Raw genomic sequence first — 18,004 nt, 5'->3', positions numbered from 1 at the left:
GGGATGGCTGGGTAGCAGAGAGCTCCCCTTTGTGACCACAGAGACCAGGGCAGCAGCTCAGCTGGTTTCCCATCCATGGGGCAGGCTTTGGGCTGCCTGTGCTGTCCAGGCCGGGAGGGAGCAGAAGGGATACCAGCTGGGATGCCTCAGATATCTCCGCTGCTGATCCCCGCCAAGTTCTCAGCATTTTCAAAACAGTTCCCACATTTGAGAATAAACCCACTCAACACAACTGCAAACCAAAACAAAGCAGAAAACCCCAGCTTGCACCCACAGCCAGATGGAAAACCACTGGATGTGCCTTGTCCCCATTTGCTCTCTGCCACTGGTCCAGGCCACCACTCCGATGTCACCCATGAGGGGACTGCTGCTGGTGGAGCTGCAGGTCTGGTGGTGGCACGGGGGAGGCAGGGGACACTGACAGACCTGTCCCAGCTCTGCATTGTGGGCACTGTGAGCTGAGCAGCATTGCAGTCCCCAGGTGGCATGTTAGAGCAACCCATCAAATTAAATCATTGTCCCCTTCCCAGACAAAGCCAATTAACATTTCACACAATTCACAGAATTCTGTGAATTAACATTTCACATTGTCTTCTCCTGAGAGCAGCACATGGAAACATGTTGCTTTAAAACAATTTTAAGCTGAACAAACAGCTTAAACATCCATTAAAATGAAGTTAAAATAATTCTGTTACTAAAATATTTATGTTGAGCTCCTGTGGCCAACCCCAGACCACAGAACTTGGCAGGCTCACCCATACCCTCCAGCTCCAACACCAAGTCATACAATCTCCTCCTCACCTCCACATGCTGCTTCTTGACAGTTTAGGGGTTTACAAAGATATTTGTCAACAAAATGCAAAAGGTTTTAAGATTTTAAGTGTAGCACTTGAGGGAAAGTGTGAGTCTTGGCAGGCAGCTGAGTATGGCATGGATGCTCCCCAGAGCCATTTGTTGCATCCATCAATTCAGACTGTGATCCAGAAAGAAAACCAAAATAATTTTAGGTGCAAAGGGAGGAAAAAAAGATACATTTCTTACCTCTGCAAGAAATGATCCAAGATTTCTTAGCAAACTAAGGAGGGCGAGAATCTGCTCAGCCTTTGCACAGTGAGTTGGCACAATGCTGACAGGGTGCTTTGCTCCACCAGAATTCAGCGCCACTGGCACCAGCACAGCCTCCTTATCTTCTCCTCTCCATCCTCACGGTGTTTGCTCCGCCAAAGATCACAGTTCGAGGCGACGCACTCTGCCTGATCACAGCTTAACCTTTTGCAAGACTCGTTTATAAGGTGACATCATCTTGGCAAGGGGGAATGTAAGGAAAAGCTGTCTGTAGATGGACTTGCCTTATATGGGCCGTATCAAAAATAAAAGCTTGTATAACCAAGGGAAAGCAGGAGGAAAAACAGGGCTGGGAGTTCCAAAAAGAGCTCCCCAGGAATATATCCCTAGGACATACAGGGTGCCACATTTTCCGTTTCAATGCCATTAAAGAAGAGCAGGAATAAAGCATCTTTGGGGATGGATGGGTCAACTCCCCCAGAACATGGATGCCAAGTTTCCTTATTGCATCCAGGCAAGAATGAAGGCAGCCACAGAGAGCTGTACCTTCCTGTTGTTGTCTGGCACCTTCCTGGAGATCCAAGGAGAAGGGACATAGTGTTTTACCTTGATGGCAGCACATTGCACTGGGAAATTGTTTGGAAGAGTACAATGGAAAATGGTACAAATACAGCTAAGGATTTTCTCTGCTGGGTTGTGCCAGTTGGCATGCTGACAGAAAAAGACAAACGTTGCAGAAGAACCCCCCAAGCATCTTTACTCAAAGAAATTACATCTGTTTCTAATTCACAAGAAAATAACATACTTTATGTGAAAACACTGTCCACTGTTCCACTGCCAAGCCAAGACACACATCCTGTACAGTGATCTGGATCTCCCATTCTCTGTCCTTCAGTTACACACAGAAATTCCCTTGGGCATCCAGATGTTCCTGATGCTGACATTCATGCTTCACTTCATTTGGAACCACTGTCTTCACAGTTTAGGGAAGCATCCCCTGAATGTTCCTGATTTGGGCAGAGCATAAGGGCAGTGAGCAGTTCCCCATCTCTCTGTTCTGATCTCATGAAGTTGCCTGAGGACAAACCTTTTCCTCTACCAGTTTTCATTGCACTGGATAAACCTCATGTATTTCAGAGCAAGGGCAGCTTGTTTTCTTTCTTTATCCACATGGAACTGTGTATTTTCCTCACATTTCTAGTTTAAAAGGAGAAGCTAATGTGATCAAAGTGGATTTCAATATTCAATCACAACTAAGTCAGCTGAGACTCCTCCCAAGCCAGGACTAACACATGTTCCTGCAGGAGCCTTCAGATTTTAGGAAAACAAATTATTCTGTTGATTTATATAATCTTTTAAGAATCTCCACTTATTTTAGCTGAAAACATGACACCCATCACCCCAGGTGGAGGGAGAACACTGGTTTGGTTTGGTTTTTGCAAAAATCTAAGCCGAAGGCAGTTTGGATGTTCTCTAATCTGAATAGCTGAGATGATCAAGGGTGGGGATGTGTGGGTGAGGAGATAAACATTCCTGCTATGCACTCAGTGCCTGAATGATAAACACTCTTATGATCAGTGTCCAGAAAATGAGACACCAATGCAGAGCTTTGAAGTTGTGTGTCTGGTGCTTCCAGGGGTGGGGATGGAGCAGCAGAATCACCTGAGTCCTTCTGGTCTGATGTGGAGAGGGTCTGTGACTGCTCCAGGATGCTGCTCAGTGGGTTTTCATCACAAGCTCTTCCAGCGCCCTCTCGCTCTGATTCCCACAAAGCAAAAGAACTTCTTTGACTTCATTTTGCTGGAAGCCCATATCATTAAACTGAGCCAACAGATACAAGAATTCAGCTGCCTGGAGGAAGAAGGAGGAGAGAATGATGTTATCATGGATGGATATATTGTGTGGTTGCAGAAAAAGCAGTGTTGTGGGACAAGGCTGCACTCAGATCTGGCTGAGTTGTATCACTGTGACAGCAGATTGAGGGCATACATATCCCTGGTAGCATTGAAGCTTCTTAAATAAGAAATATTTAATAAAGTCAGCCTCTAGCTTCACTATTCCTTATACTATTTATATCGATTCCATGCAGTATTTGCCTGCATTATGAAGAGAGCAGGGAATGGCAGTGAGCACAGCTGGAATTCATTTGTCCTGCTCCCCTGCTTTGCTCAGGCTGAGCCCCAGCACCACAACATCATCTGGAGCCATGTCCTTAATAAACAAACCCTTCCCTGACACTCAGACCCAGGCATCCTCCCACTGCCACTGCCCTAAGGAGCGGTGACACGGCAATCCTACAGGCATCGGCGTCCTGGCAAACGCTGCCAGCCTGGATTTCATGCAGCTCTGCCTTCCCAGGCTCTCCATTACCCCCAGGGGGAGACTGATGATGGAGACAAATGCCCAGTTCTCCATGGTTCTTCTCCCTGGGGGTAGAAGGGAGAGCTGGCAGGGCAGGAGACAGTGTGAGTGTTGGTGGGCTCGGGACGGGATTCCCACACAAAGGCTGAGTGAGCATCGTGACACACAACAGTGAGAAGAAGGGTGAAGAGTGAAGGAGCAGGTGAAGGACCCCAGGGGTCCTTATGGTGACACTGCCCATGGGGTCTGGCTGTCCATGAGGCTGCAGGAGGGCCTGTGAAGGCAGAGGGAGGTGTGCAACCCACTGAAAAAGAGAGCCTGGAGGACACAGCACAAAGGGCTGGGCTGTGCCATCCCATTCTGACCTTTTTCTCCGAGTACTGGAACATTTCCATGGCTTCCTCCACCTGCCCTTCCTCATAGCCCTGCTTCAGCAGCCGATCACAGGCACCCAGGTAGCTCAGGAACTGCAGAGGAAGACAGACAGGTTAATCCAGCCTTGCAGGCATGGGGAGCAAGGCCAGCCAGGAGCCCCCTTGCCACCTCCCAGGGACACACCATGGAGGGTACATGAGCCACTTGCCAGTTCCCATCTAATGCTCAGCCAGGGAGGTCTGTCTGTCTGTCTGCAGGATTTCCAGTGGGAGACAACGTCTTGGTCCCCCTTCACCCTCCCAGGGTGGGAATGGGAACAAGGAGGAAAGCAAACATGTGAACACTGGAGATGCAGAGCGATGGCCTCCGGGGTGAGGCAGAGCCTGTCCCGCTGGGATGACTTCACTCAGCTGACCCCACATCCCTTTGATGCAAAGGGGTTCAGGCACCCGTGGGTTTGCTCCAGGGTCCAAGTGCAAAGCCCACCCCAGGGGAGACCTGTGTGCTGTCATTACTGAAAGTAAACAGTTATTTTTGGCTTTCCTTGTTGTTCTTGGAGTGCTGACAGCACAATTCCCAGCAGCACCTTTTAAATATCGGAAGAATCACTCACTGTCCAAAAACATATGGGACAGGCAGTAATAAATGAGCTATACAATAGCAGGGGGAATAAAAACATCCCACAGGTCTCCCCAAAGCTTCTCCATCCAAGGAGAAGCTGATTCATTTCTCCTCCGATTTACCAGCACACAGACCTCCACCTTCCCCAGCACTGCCATAGACAAGGAGAAGGACTCAGTGAAAGGCCATAAAACGTATGAAAAAGACAAAAATGTCTCTCAAACATTGAGTTGATCTATTTTGGCTGAACAGTGAAGTAGGGATTTTCAGAAATATCAGCCTTAAGGCTGTTGCATCCCAGTAACTCAGAAAGGAGACAGTCACTGGTCATTGGCATTCTTCACCTCATGTTTTTTCCCTTGTTATCAGGCTAATGACAACCCCAGATCATTGCTGTGTTTTCTTCTCCTCTTGTGGCAGAACAGCCACTCACGCACAGCGTAACACAGATAGTCCTGGCAGCCTGGTCAAGCCCAGCATGAAATCAATGCCTTTGTTAACTCAACTTATTTTATCACTAAAAATATTATATGTATATATATATATATATACATATCCTCAAGACTAAACAAGAAGAGTTTTTTTTAACACTGACCAGCTCCAACTTTTGTCATGTCTCAGCTTACATGTACATTGAGGGCTCCATGGACCAATGATGCATTTTGAATTGATCATTGATCAAAATGCAATGGTGCCTTTTTGGCCATGACATCCTACATGATGAATCTCTGGCATGCTGAGGTAATTAATCCTGCTTGAGACTTTCAGAGAAGTTCTTCCACCAACATTAGGAAAGCACTGCTTCTAAAGAAGGCTACAGAAGGCCTTGCTTTCTCTACTAGGGTGGGCTCTGCCAGTTTCACTTGACACTGCAAGGAAGTTGAGCAATTTTTGGCTACCATCCAGTACTTCCATCAGTCCTCACAGCTGAAGTTGTCATTGTCACATATCGAAACCTCAGGTATCAACAGCAAGCAATAAAGAGCACAGGTCTACCTTTTAACTTCAGCTGGAACATATTTTCCAGGAAGATTTAGACTACTTTGGTAGTTTGATACTTGTAAAAGATGCATGAAGAATCATGCTTTATCTTGGCTGCACTGGGTATAAATGGGAAAGATGGGAACTGCTGATGAAGAAGGCAGACCTTGTCTTTTGGTGCAGTAGGGAGTGCTGCAAGGAGTGGGAGTCCTGGTGTTTATACAGAAGGGAACAGGCTGTACCCATTTCCACCCTTAATAAGACACACTGCTTCTTCATTTTGAAGCCAGCAGCTGCTACAAGACGCCCTCGCATGGCTCTGTGAAACATCATGGGCTGGGCTCTGCCCATCTCTCTGTGCCTAGATGAAACCTCTATGGACTGAAGACATAAAGCTTCCCTTCCCACCTCAGCTCACTTGAAACTCCAGCGAGCTCTGGGGAGCTGGTCCAGCTGGCGTGAGTAAGGAGGGAGCTGGAAGCTGCAGGATGACCCAGCCACAGAGCAGCTCCGTGGCCCATGCAGCAGAGGCAGCTCCCAGGGGAATGGGAAGGAGACTGGCAGCTGGCAGCAGCTGCTCAGCGCTCTGCCTGCTCATGTCCTGCCAGGATCTGCTCCTGCTCCCTGGCTTGACAGCCTCATGGATATTCTTCTTGCTCAGCTGTGATTAAGACCCTTCTCTCTTTGCAATAACTACTTTGATAATTTAGCCCTAAAATCCTCTGCTGGGATGGGCAGATCCAGCCCCAATTTTGCCAAGAGAGTCAAAGCCAGCAGCTTGCCTCATGTCATGAGCCTCTGAGCCCACCTGGACCTTTCTGACATTCACCTGGACAACCAGAGGCATTGGGAATGAGGATGCAGCACAGCAGGCAGGGACGTACTCACATACCAGGGGTAGGAGGAGGCTGCAAGCTAAGTATTTTCAATAAATTTCAGGTTATTTTAGAGGGTTCCTTGGGAAAAGAGCTCTGGGACTTGGTTGCAATGTTTGCAAGGATTCCCTGCTTGCTCCAGCACAGGGAAGTTGTGTTTTGGAGAGAGCCCAACGAAATCTCCAACGTATTCCTACAGTCCCGCTCTGACAGGATTAGCCATGGCAATAATCACACGAATCCAACAGCTGGGAAAAATGATGTGCAAAAAGTTTCCATATATGGGGGCAAAATTTGTACCTCAAAAGGACATGATGCTTCACACAACAGATTGAACAGATAACAAACAAGCCGTGATTATGCACTGAGAAGCTAAGGGCAACTCATTGCTAATTTATTACAGCAAAAGTGTAATCTCATGGAAAATCCTGTCATCTGTGGTCTGACACCAATGTGGAAAGGCAAAGCCTTCAAAAATCTACCCCACAGAAGACAGCCATTCCTTTCTCCATGAAAATCAAGCTTCCCTTTATCAAAAGTTTCTCACAAGGCTGTGCCAGCTCTACCAACCTGACTTAAGCTTTGCCTTCCTGTCTTCTGGAGGGTGAGGATGGCTTTCTGCGTGGGGTAGCCCAGGGCTATGACAGGCTCGATGAGGTCTCTCTCCTCTTGGCTCAGTGCAGAGAGCAGGTCAGCAGAGGAATCTGGCTGGGATCTGTGGCAGCTGAGAGGTCGTCCAGGCGTGGAGGCAGGGGGGAGGCAAGTGTAGGGGCTGAGGGACTGCAAGGAAAAAAACAGATGGTCTTATTGCTCCAGGTCATGGAATGAGCTGAAACAACCCAGGGTGAGGCAATGCTTCTTTATACTGATGGTTACCTTGCTCTCTCCAGAAGAGGAAAATTCCCATACAAGGAACATCAAATAAGCATCAAATGAGACTGGACTTAATTAAATCCAGGCTCAGCTATAGATACAGGTCACAGAAGAGTGTTCAAGGTGGGTGTTGTACAAATACACATGGGCATTTAATCTCTCCTTAATTACTCCCTGTCAAATGCAACTGTATATAAATAACCTGGTAATTCAAGTGTCTGATGCTTTTATTGCAAGTTTTCAGTAATTCATCTCCTACATCTCTCAAGCAGGTGAATTAGATGCAATTTCTTAAAAGCAGGGTGCAATTCAGATTTAAGTTGACAGAGTACTATTTACTCCATCCTTTCACATCACTGTCTCTATCACTAAATGATCTGTATTTCTAGTAGGACTATGAAGTCCAAAGTTTCCTAGAAAAGACTGTAAGGGGACATTTTCCTATAAACCCCACTTTTATCTGTTAGAATGGGATAATGTAGCAAAAAGAGGACAACCCCTCCATATTTCACTCCTCTTTTAGTGTTTCAATTGAAAATCAGATTAGACCCTGCTTGGGAAAAACACAGATGTTTTGGACATAGAAAGTAAATGTGCTCCCAGAAAGCTTCTTTCAACCTCAGTGACAAAATCAAACCCTTTCTTCACTTCTCATGAAAACTTCAGCAATTCCTCATGGGTCCAGTGTTTTCAAAGCCCCATTTTGCTTCCTTTTTGCTGGCCAACCCTCATCAAATGAGACCAATTCAATGCCCCCCACCTTCCTCCTCTCTCAGTAATGAACAAAGGAAGCTTCTCACCGGTATCGTGGGCTTGTGCTGCTTGATGGGAGGAATTGGTGTGGCTGTGGCCGGAGGAGCTGGCACACTGGTCCCCTGCTGGGACACATCAGAATCTGGCCCGTACTTGATGCTGCGGTTGGTGCTGGGGCACTGGGGCAGCAGCCTTGGCACCAGGATCCCCCTGCTCCCTGTGGCAGCTCTGTTCAAAGGATGCACCAAAGCAGCCAGCTTCCTCCTGGCGGCTCCCAGCTCGTTCTTCATATTGTTAAATATCACCATGGATCTTCTCTGCTTGCTGGGGTCTGGGCTGGCTGGGCTGTGGATGTTGTTCTCTGGTGAGGGCTCCAGCAAGCCGGGCGATGTCTTTGGTCGGGTCTGGTAAAAGCCAGGGCGTGAAGACACACTTCTCGCAGAGCTTCTCCTCCTGGAGAGAAGCGCTTCGTCCTTGTCATTCTCTTCCCAAGAGGTGGAGGAGTATTCATCATCCGAGTACTCGCCCTCCTCCGAGTGCCAGGTGTCACTCTCGGTGTCGGACAGGACCGCCCTGCCCTTGGCGTGCCCGTAGGAGCTGTCGGCAGCGCTCAGGCTGATGGAGCGCCGCACTGCCCCATCCCGACCTCGCCCCCCGTAGCTGTCGGCGGGGTCCACCAGCAGCAGCCAGCACGGGGGAGCCGTGGGGACAACTTCAGAGGTGACTCGATGGCGGGAGGTTTGCTGCTGAGAGGCCACCTCCACCCAGTACAGCACTTTCCTTTCCAGCGAAAAGTCGTGCTGCGGAAGAGCGAGAGGCAGCGGGTGAGGACATGAGAACCCAGAGCACGTGGCATGGAGCAAACCGTGCACTCCACGAGGCTCTTAAGGGCTGCAGCCTTCCCATATCAGCTCCTATTTCCCTGAACATTAGGGCTAGCAGCAGGATTGGGCAGTGCCAGCCTTATCTCTGTAGGGAATCCCCAAATTTATACTTCAAAAAAGTCTTATCTATGAAGTCACTATTGTGAGTTGCACCTGCAATTCTTTGGAGAAGTATTTTATGCTTGGAGGTGTTTGTGTCCCTTTGACTGTGGGAGGCAGGAGTGTGCAGACATCCCAATTTTAGGCAGCTGCAGAGAGGCACCGTGTCCAGCCATAGGCTGTACCCAGAATGGTGGCAGAGTTTGTTTGTGACCCTCATTAGCAGTGCTTGGCAGAGCCACGTCAGGGAATCAGAAGCCAGCAAGAGGGAGATGCCACCTCGGGCAGAAGCAGAACCAGCCATGAGATTATCTAGTGGCGCCAGGGTCTCGGCTGGTCCCCAAACAGAGTTGTCATTTCCACATAGTTCAGCTTAAAATATAAGTGTGTTTGTGACTGAAATCTGAGGGTTTTCCTGGAACAAACAAGCCTTGCCTGTCCCAGAGCTCTCCAAACAAGGTCTCCTCCTGACAGGCAGGCAAGTACATTCACAGCCCAGGAATGCTGTTTTTAGTTCTTGCCACTTGGGTCAGCTGTGGACCCAAATCAGCCTCCCCAAGGAAAACACCCTCACATCCCTCCATAAGGATCAGGCTGGACCAGCAGCACAATGGTTTAGCCTCAGAGGGGATCATCACTAAATAGGGAGAAATACTGGGTGCATTTATATATATATATATATATATATATATATATATACTATCTATATGCTTCCAGCACAGGTAGTATTGCTTGCTTATAGCTGGTAGATTTATCGGTAAATATTTAATAAATATTATTAATAAATGAGACAGTGATAACTCCAAAGTAGAAAACAACCCCAGAGCAGAGCCTGAAATTTGTCCTCCTATCCCAGAAACCCCTAACTTTACTTCTTGGAAAGGATTTTTAGAAAGCAACCCCAAACCAACCCCATCATCACTGCCACACACCACTAGTCATGCTGACCTCCTCACAATACTGCTGCAAACCAGCCAGTGAAGAGGAGATCAGTTAGGTGGTTTCCCTTCCCTTCTTTCATGAGAACACTGCTGACATCCCTTTGAGCATCCCCCAGCAGTGACTTGGGTGTGGACTCACCATGGTGCTCATGAGGATGTCAGTGCAGTCAGGGACCTCAATGTCTGGGGCAGTGACTAAAGGGATTTCTCCCTCTGAGTCCCCACTGAGGCTCATGGCTGTCCGGAAAGGAACTTCATCCAGGTAGTTCATTGCTGCTGCCTGATTTCTTGCTGCTGGAGGAAGGGAAACAGAAACTGTAAGAGCATCTCTTAAACTGGCTGGAAGGAGAGAAAGATGAACTGTTTTGAGTGCCAGCTGGGTAAAAACAGATTGGTAAAATCTTAATTACTGACATCAGCAAGCTTTGTCTGAACTAACCTTTGCTATTCTCAGCTTGAGCCAGAAGGACTTGACCGAGCTTATGGCTTCCTTTGGCAGAGATCCCGAGCATTTTTCTCCTCCATGCTTGCCCTGCTGCTTCCCATCACTCCTGTCTCTCCCTCTCCCTCTGGTGCCATTGCACACTCCCTTCCCCAGGCACTTTTTCCAGTTACAGAGGGAGAAAGCACAGCCAAGGAGGACAGCTTGCAGGTGTCCCCTGTCTGCACAGCCTGTGGTGACAGAGCTCATGCCCATGGCCTCGTGCAGCTAATCCATCACACAGAGCATCCCGAGGGAGCTGGGTGAGGGCATTCCTTCGGGCACTGCAGCAGCTTACTGGAAGCCAGGCAAGGAGACGGTGCATCAAGCAAGCTTGGGAATTAGGAGGATGTCAAGCCATTTCTAAGATTAGCTTTTAGGAACCATGCATTCATTTTAAATGTGGTGATGGTTTTAGATCAGGAATTGCAGGGGAGAGAAAAATTGCTGGTGAATTGGGAATGCTGTCAGGGAAAATATTACTTCAAGTGTCGCCATCAGGTCACTCTATAAATGTCTCAATTTACTGAAAAGCCATTACTTGCTGCATGAAGCCTTGAGCTCCCAGCTTCCCAGTGATGACAGTGTGTAAAATCACTTCTTTTATAGATTATAAACTGTTAGAAGCTGGTAGCCAGTCTTCCACCAAGTTCTGGTACTGGCAGCATGTGCCTGCTCATCCCAAAGTCCTCAGCACTCATCCTCAGGTCACACAGTAAATATGTATGTGACATCCCTAAGTGCTTTCCCCAATTACGTTTTTCCTTTAAAAACAAACAGCTTCTACGACAACGAGGATAAACATTCCACTAAAAGGAAATATGCAGAAGAATATACACAAGGATGACAAAACTGCCTGTTTAAAGCAAAAATAAAGAGTCTATAATGGGAGATGGGGTTTGGGGCAGTTTCCTGTGTTGGCAAAGGACTCACAAAGACCTTCCAGACCAGAGAAAGTGACACCCACAATCCACATGCACAATCACTTGGGCAACTCAGCAGGTTGTATCAGAATAACAACAGGGTTGTCACTTTGCCTGGTTACACCAGGAGCCTTTGATACCCCTGCACAAGCAGAGCCCCTAACGAGCTTTGTGCTCCTGCACATGTCCTGCGTGTAATACACAACATAGGCAACGTGATGGGATCCCACGTGGAGCCAGGCCATCTGCTCAGCTCAGGAGGGCTCAGCCTAAGGGACAACCCACGTCAGCACTGACAAAGGTGATGCCTGAAAACATCTGTAAGCAAAGCCACCTTCCCTCAGCTTTCTGCTACTTCCTGAGCAGCTCCTGCATGCAGGGGGGACTGACCTTCCCTGCAGCTTGGGCTGTAAACTGGCTCTTCCCAAAATCCCAGGGTGCTGAGGAAAGCTGTGTCTCAGCATTTGTCACCCAGAGTGGCTCCACTCAGGTTCAAATTATACTTTAAGGGATGGTGATGGGTAGTGAGTGTGTCTGAAGCCACAATGAAGAAAATATGAGATGATGGTATTGTACCTCTCTGTATTTCACTGTGTAAATACTGTGCTTTAAGAGAGACTCACACAAGTGTTAATTCCCAAAACCACAGTTTAGAAAACAAGTACTCTGAGGCAGGAACAATCACAACATGAATGCTACTAGAAGAAGATAAAAGAGGGTCAGTCATAAACACCAATTCTCACCAGGAGGGAACTCCTACAAGGGCTCTGACCTCATGTTCTCCACACCAACCCTGCCCACTTTCACATCGACACTGGCCAGTGCACAAACCAGTTCACATCAGGAAGAGGATATACCTAAACAGCAGGAAAAACACAAACTGCACCAAGACCAGGGGAGAAATAGGATACAAATGAATCTTGGAAACTAACAGCCAACCTCTCTCTTCTTCTGAGCTACACTAAGTTTTTAAAAATTAAAAACAGTGGGAAAATATACTCAGAAAAATGGGAATTGAGTCTGAACACACCCTTTTTAAATTAATATCCTGTGTCCATGTATTTTATGAGTTGAGATTTTAAACGTTCCTCCCCATCTATGGCTTCAACATCTTCCTCACTAAAGCTATTAAACATTTTAATGCAGACGTTGTTAGACAGGAGCAAATACACAGAACACACCGAAAGTTGGATCCTCCCCTGGCATTTTCAAGCCCTATGTTTATTAGCAATATGAAGCTGTCCTTACCATCAGATGAACTCATGGAGCTCTCTCCTCGCAGGGCAGGGAGAACAGGGCTGCTGCTTTGCTGCCTCCTTATCTACTGCTCAGCTCTTTAAATTCCTGCAGTGTCAGACAAGCAGCTGACTTGGACAGCTTTAAGATAATCATAGCTTAAGCAGTTGGCCTGTTCCATCAGACATGCTGATGGGATAAGGAGTTTTGTTTAATTGTTTAAGCAGAGCATCCTCTGGTCACTAAACTGCCTGAACTGAAAGTGCTGGGTTTGTATTGGTTTTATGCAGTTGTTTTTATTTTTATATTGATCTTGTGTGTTTTCATCAGGGAAGATTCCCCAGGATCTGACTCAGCCTTGGGTTTGGAGTTATGAGATACTAGAAGGGACATTAGGGATGGGAGGATGTAGAGAGGAGCAAATCAGAACACCAGCTGCAGAGAACTTCATGGCAATCTGTATTTTGGGGTGCTACAGGTGAGCAAGAACTGCAAACTTCTGCACTCATGTTCTATCAGGAACTACCAGTTCATGTCTCTTACTGACAAAAAACAGTGCAAAGGTTCAGCCAGGACACCACTAACATGACACCTAAGGCCCAAGTACTGAATTTAGGCAATGACACAGGTGAATTACGCACGGTTGTGATGCCCAAAGGCAAAGCACTGGAGAGATTAACTCAATTCCCACACACTGGAGCTAAGCAAGAATAAGGACTGCAGCTCTGGAAAGGTGCCACAGCAATCTGTGCAGAACAGCAAAGCTCCAAATCCATATGGCCCATCATAGTTACAAGCAAACTGTCCAGAACATGGAAAGCTTTGATATCAGGTGTCACCTCTGTCACTTTGCAGGAGGGAGTTCCTTCACACAAACCTTTTCCCAACAATTCTCTCCTTGTTGGAGTTGTATTCGATACAAGTACTCAAACAAATCTCTTCCCTAGCATGAAAATGCTTTAAACAAAAATCCATTTTTCTCTCCTTGTTCTGTACAAAACAACCAGCTTACAAAATAAGGCTGTTATTTTTAATCAAATATGATAGAGATGATATGTCCCTATACAAAAATATCTATATAGTCAAAACACTTACAGTAGGTTAGACTTCAGATTTTATTAGGTTTTTTTTCCAGCAGGCTTATTCATCAAATTTGTATTTATTCACATGGCTGTCTGACCTATTTTACCACAACTGGGAATTTTTTCCATGTTTTGGTATCAGCTTTAGTCCACAAAAGTAAAATGTCAACAGCCGCTTTAATCAACCTTGAAAAACCCTGTCTTGTTTGTACTTTAGAATTCGTTTAAACTTGCAATAGGTTTGTTTCTACACCCAAAAATACAGGAATTATTTTGACAGTGATGCTTGACATGCTTCATTTCAGAAGAAAAACATGTTTACTTAATGACCTCTTCTTTTTTTTTTAATTTCTTCATTTCTGAAGTTTTCATCATCCTTTATAAAGATAAAAGCCACTAAAAATAGGATGTTAATACTGGCACAAATACCACCATCAGCAATGTTCCTTTATTAAGATTGAGATTTAACACGAACTCGCAGCTGGATTGTAATTCCACACCACGAGAGGCCTGGCAGCTCTGGGCTTTGCTCAGCTATCTCCCTGCACAGCCAATCAGCAAAAACAATTCTTAAAACATTTTTTCAAGATGTTGCAGTAAAGACATTCCAATACCTGGCTGCTGAAACAGAGGACGAGACTTCCTCTTTGGACCCTCTCGTATTTACATGTAATTATAACGAAACAATCCTCCAACGCTGGAATAATTTATTGCTAAATTATCTGACAGCAGTGGCCCAAGTGTCATTGGTGGGGAGACTCGGGAGAACCCATCCTGGAGGGATGCAGCTTCCTTCGGGGTGGTCGGCGGGCACCAAGTACTGATCCCATTCATGCCTTTAACAGAGAGAGTGTTGTTTGAGAGCAGAGCTGGGATTAATTTGGTGGTAAGACTTACACACCCACATAGATGTTACTGATCGATACAAAACCCACAATACTCGTACTCTTAAACTTGTTTTTCAAAAGACAAATGTGAAAATTCAATGTTCTGGTGTTAAATGGAATGGTTATGCATGGAAGTGCACTCTGCCTCACATGGGCATCTGTTGGATATGACTCAAGCAAGAAACTCGAAAAAAACCAGAACAATCCATTGCATAACCATATTTGGAAGCTGACAAACCAAAAGGGGCACTGAATTTACAATTGCAAAAAAACAGTGTTTGTCTTCCCTGATAAAATACTTCCTTTGGTTTTACCTGATCTGGATTAGAGCTGCTACAGAATGTTCAGCTTGTAAGTAGTAGTCTCTGAAAGGCTGCAGTAGATGGGCGAGTGGAAATTCAGCTGTGAAAACACAGACACAGAAATTGTTTAATAATCTAGAAAAACCTTCCATTCTAGCCCATAATTTGCAAAATCATTTGCTACTGCCCAGATGTAATCTGATATCAGGTCCGTAAGTAATATATGAAACACTGTTTATATGTTACACATTTCCTGGTCTGTACCACAGCTGTCAGAGGAAAGCCAAGACTAGCAAAAACACCTGACTCCACCATCTAAAAAAGGGGAACATATGAACACTGAATCTTTACAGATTACCTGAGTTACACTTACCAAAGCACCAGATTAAAGCATCTATGGTTCTGGAAGTATTCAATCTATTCTGTTTATTCTCACTGCAGTTTAATCTACAACCTCTTCTTGCAAAACAACATGAAACCAGCTTCAGATGCGCTGCAGTCCATGTTGAAGAGCTCAACAGTTCCTCTTACACCACAGGTGTTAACAGCACTATGTTTATCCCCATTCTCAGACCATAAATTACTCCAGTGGATGATTCCTTTCTCAACTAGATCTGTGCCTGCATTTCAAATCCAGTGTCTGTGAGATGGGGATGTGATGTGGAAAAACACTGTTAAGAACAGGAGGCAGAATTTACCTGGATCCCCAAACAGCTTAGAATCCATTTCCAGTTTCTGCTGTAGTAGTCTTTCCCGTTCCTTCTTCTGTTTCTTTTCCATTTCCCTCTTCCTTTCCTCCTCCTGTTCTCCCTCCAGCATAACCTTTAATGCTCTTTCCTCAGCTTCATACAGTTCTGTGCGAGTTTTGAGCAATGTTTGGAGACTCTCCACCTGATTTTCAAATGCTTCATCTGCTGAAGGAGGTGGGCAAACACCTGAACAGAAACAGAAGTGATTTTAAGTTTTCAGATTCAGAAGGGGGCTTGATACCAGACTTGAGAGCAGAGCTTGCAAATTGTGAGAGGAACATGAGCTTAACCTTGTTAACAGACAGAATTCACACTGGAATAATCCTTCTTCCACAAAGAGCTTGGAAACATACGAACACAACCGCTGAATTCAGCACTTTGTACCTATTCTTGTAATTAAAATCACAATGAAGACACAGCTTTTTGAAGCTGTGCCTTGCTAGTCAGCACAGGGTACCCTCATCTTATTTCCTGTGTGTGCAATTACAAAAGTTTAGACCAATCTCATAATGAACCTTTCCTGGCAGCAGCTTCTTTCCTCAGTTTCCGAAGCTTTTCCAGCCCGCGCAGGATGTCCATCATCCTCTTCGTATCTGCTTGTTTCTTTCGGACTTCAGACAGGACACTGTCAGCAGCAGCCTTCAGCTCTTGTTCCTAGGCAAGGAAGGAAAACAACAGATGAGATGTGTGAAATATTCCTCAAAGACACAAATCAAATGGTTTTTTCAGACATTAGCAAAGCACTGAAGAGCAGAGTGACTTCACAGTAACAGCAACAAGTCAAGTCAACCATCCAGCCTTGACTTTTTATGAAAAAAGGCTAAAATACCACAGACTTCAGGAAAAAAAATAATGCTGTGGGACTCATAAATCTGGGCCAAATTACAGAATCATGGAGTTGTTAAGGCTGGGAAAGATCAAGTCCATCTGTCAATCCAGAACCACCACCATGGTCACCACTAAACCATATCCTCAAGTGCCACATCCACACATTTTTGAACACTTCCTAGATGATTTATGAAAGCCTGAGAACCTTTAACCAGAGAAACTTAGGGTAAATACTTTACAATAAACAGAAACCATCCCAATTCCACAGTTTTGCAAATAAGACCATTAACCTGCCACAGTCTGACCACAAACCCTTCCTCAGCAGCTGCTCTGGACCATCCCAGCAGTAGAACAGCAGAAAGGGAGTTCTTTAACCAAAAACAAACAGAAAGGTGCCTACAGCACTTCCCAGTCTAATTTGAGGTGGTATTTTTTGCTTTGGAGATGTTTTACTTCCCCATGAGATCAAAAAGCTTGTAAACCACAAGCCTTAGAGGGATGAAAGCAGGAAGCAAGCCTGATGGATACTGAAACAGCACGGATCACCACAGGGTAGCTGTGTGGACAGGCTGACACTTGGGACCAGAGAGGAAAACCTCCAGGAGTTCAGAAACAACTTAAACCCCAATTTCATGTCAAGGCGTAGAATATGAGAATGGCAAAACCGAGATGCCCACCAAGACTTCTAAGCAAGAAGTAGGGCTGCAGACCTTGGAAACAGCACATCTCTCAGTACGCTGAAGTCATGCAGCACCTCAGTGAGGCAAGGGAGTCAAAGTCAGGTGTGGGGCAGGCACAGCCCGCCGTGACCCCACTACCGGCAGGTCAGCCCTGCCCCACCGTGCTGTCCTGGAGCCCCGGGGAGAGGCAGGACCAGGCACTGGGGACCATACCCGGTTCTTTTCTTCCACCTCCTGGATGCACTTAGCCCGCCACTGGTCGATCTTGGCCTCCCGCTCGGCGGCTCGGGACGCCTCCTCTTCCTTGGCCACCCTGGCTTCGTGCTTCCTCCTCTGCAGGCGCAGCCTCCTCTTCCTCGCCCTCTCGGCCTTCCTGCGCAGCGCCTCGCCGTACCCGGGCTCCCGCAGGGGCCTCACGACCTCTCGCAGCCCCCGCAGCGCCGCCTCCGCCTCCTCCCGCGCCCGGGCCCAGCCCGGCTCGTCGCCGCGCTGCTCGCTGCGCCGCAGGGCCCGGCAGAGCGCGGCCAGCCGGGCCACCCGGCCCAGCGCCGCCACCGCCACCGCCCGGGCGCTGCTGGGGCTGGCGGCGGCGGGCGGCGGCGGCGGCGGGGGAGCGGCGCGGCGGCGGCCCAGGAACTGCGAGAGCCACAGCTCATCCTGCTGCCGCTGCACCGCCTCCTCCTCGGCCGCTGCCCGCGGCGCGGCCGCCGCTAAGTAGGGGACGCCCGGCGGGAAGCGCGGTCCCCCCTCACCCGCAGGCGGCGGCGGCAAGAAGAAAGGCGGGGGTGCCGCCGGCCCCACCACGAAGGGCGCTGGGCGGACGGCGGGGCCGGGGAAGGGCGGCGGGAAGGCGCGGAAGGGCGGCGGGAGGCGGGCGGGGAAAGGCGGCGGCTGCGCCATGATCCCGCCGCAGCCCTCAGCGCCCTCAGCCCTCAGCGCCCTCAGCCCTCAGCGGCGCCGCCACGACAGCGCCGCCTCAGCGCCCGCCACAGCGCCCCCTGGCGGCCC

General features: G+C 47.6%; 2 protein-coding genes across 3 annotated transcripts; both read right to left on the bottom strand.

Moving 5' to 3' along the window:
- Positions 1-1,796: 1,796 nt before the first annotated feature.
- UBAP1L (ubiquitin associated protein 1 like) lies at positions 1,797-14,304 on the bottom strand. Of its 2 annotated transcripts, none has more exons than XM_072933787.1 (6): positions 14,165-14,304; positions 9,968-10,122; positions 7,952-8,704; positions 6,849-7,058; positions 3,792-3,893; positions 1,797-2,916 (listed from the first exon to the last, which is right to left on the bottom strand). In XM_072933787.1, the coding sequence occupies exons 2-6, from the start codon at positions 10,097-10,099 to the stop codon at positions 2,782-2,784; spliced, it is 1,332 nt and encodes a 443-aa protein (XP_072789888.1). In that variant the 5' UTR covers positions 10,100-10,122; positions 14,165-14,304; the 3' UTR covers positions 1,797-2,781. The 2 variants fall into 2 exon arrangements, with proteins under 2 accessions (XP_072789888.1, XP_030136902.4); XM_030281042.4 differs by having other exon boundaries at positions 9,968-10,119.
- On the bottom strand, positions 13,565-17,937 carry PDCD7 (programmed cell death 7). Its single transcript, XM_030281043.4, has 5 exons — positions 17,210-17,937; positions 16,004-16,142; positions 15,438-15,674; positions 14,752-14,839; positions 13,565-14,386 (listed from the first exon to the last, which is right to left on the bottom strand). Exons 1-5 carry the CDS (start codon positions 17,894-17,896, stop codon positions 14,269-14,271), a joined length of 1,269 nt encoding a protein of 422 aa, XP_030136903.4. The 5' UTR covers positions 17,897-17,937; the 3' UTR covers positions 13,565-14,268.
- Positions 17,938-18,004: the final 67 nt, after the last annotated feature.

This window comes from Taeniopygia guttata, chromosome 10 (genome assembly GCF_048771995.1).
Source record: "Taeniopygia guttata chromosome 10, bTaeGut7.mat, whole genome shotgun sequence".
NCBI lineage: Eukaryota > Metazoa > Chordata > Aves > Passeriformes > Estrildidae > Taeniopygia > Taeniopygia guttata.
Note: the sequence above shows the minus strand (reverse complement) of the source record. Positions and strands in the feature narration are given on the sequence as shown.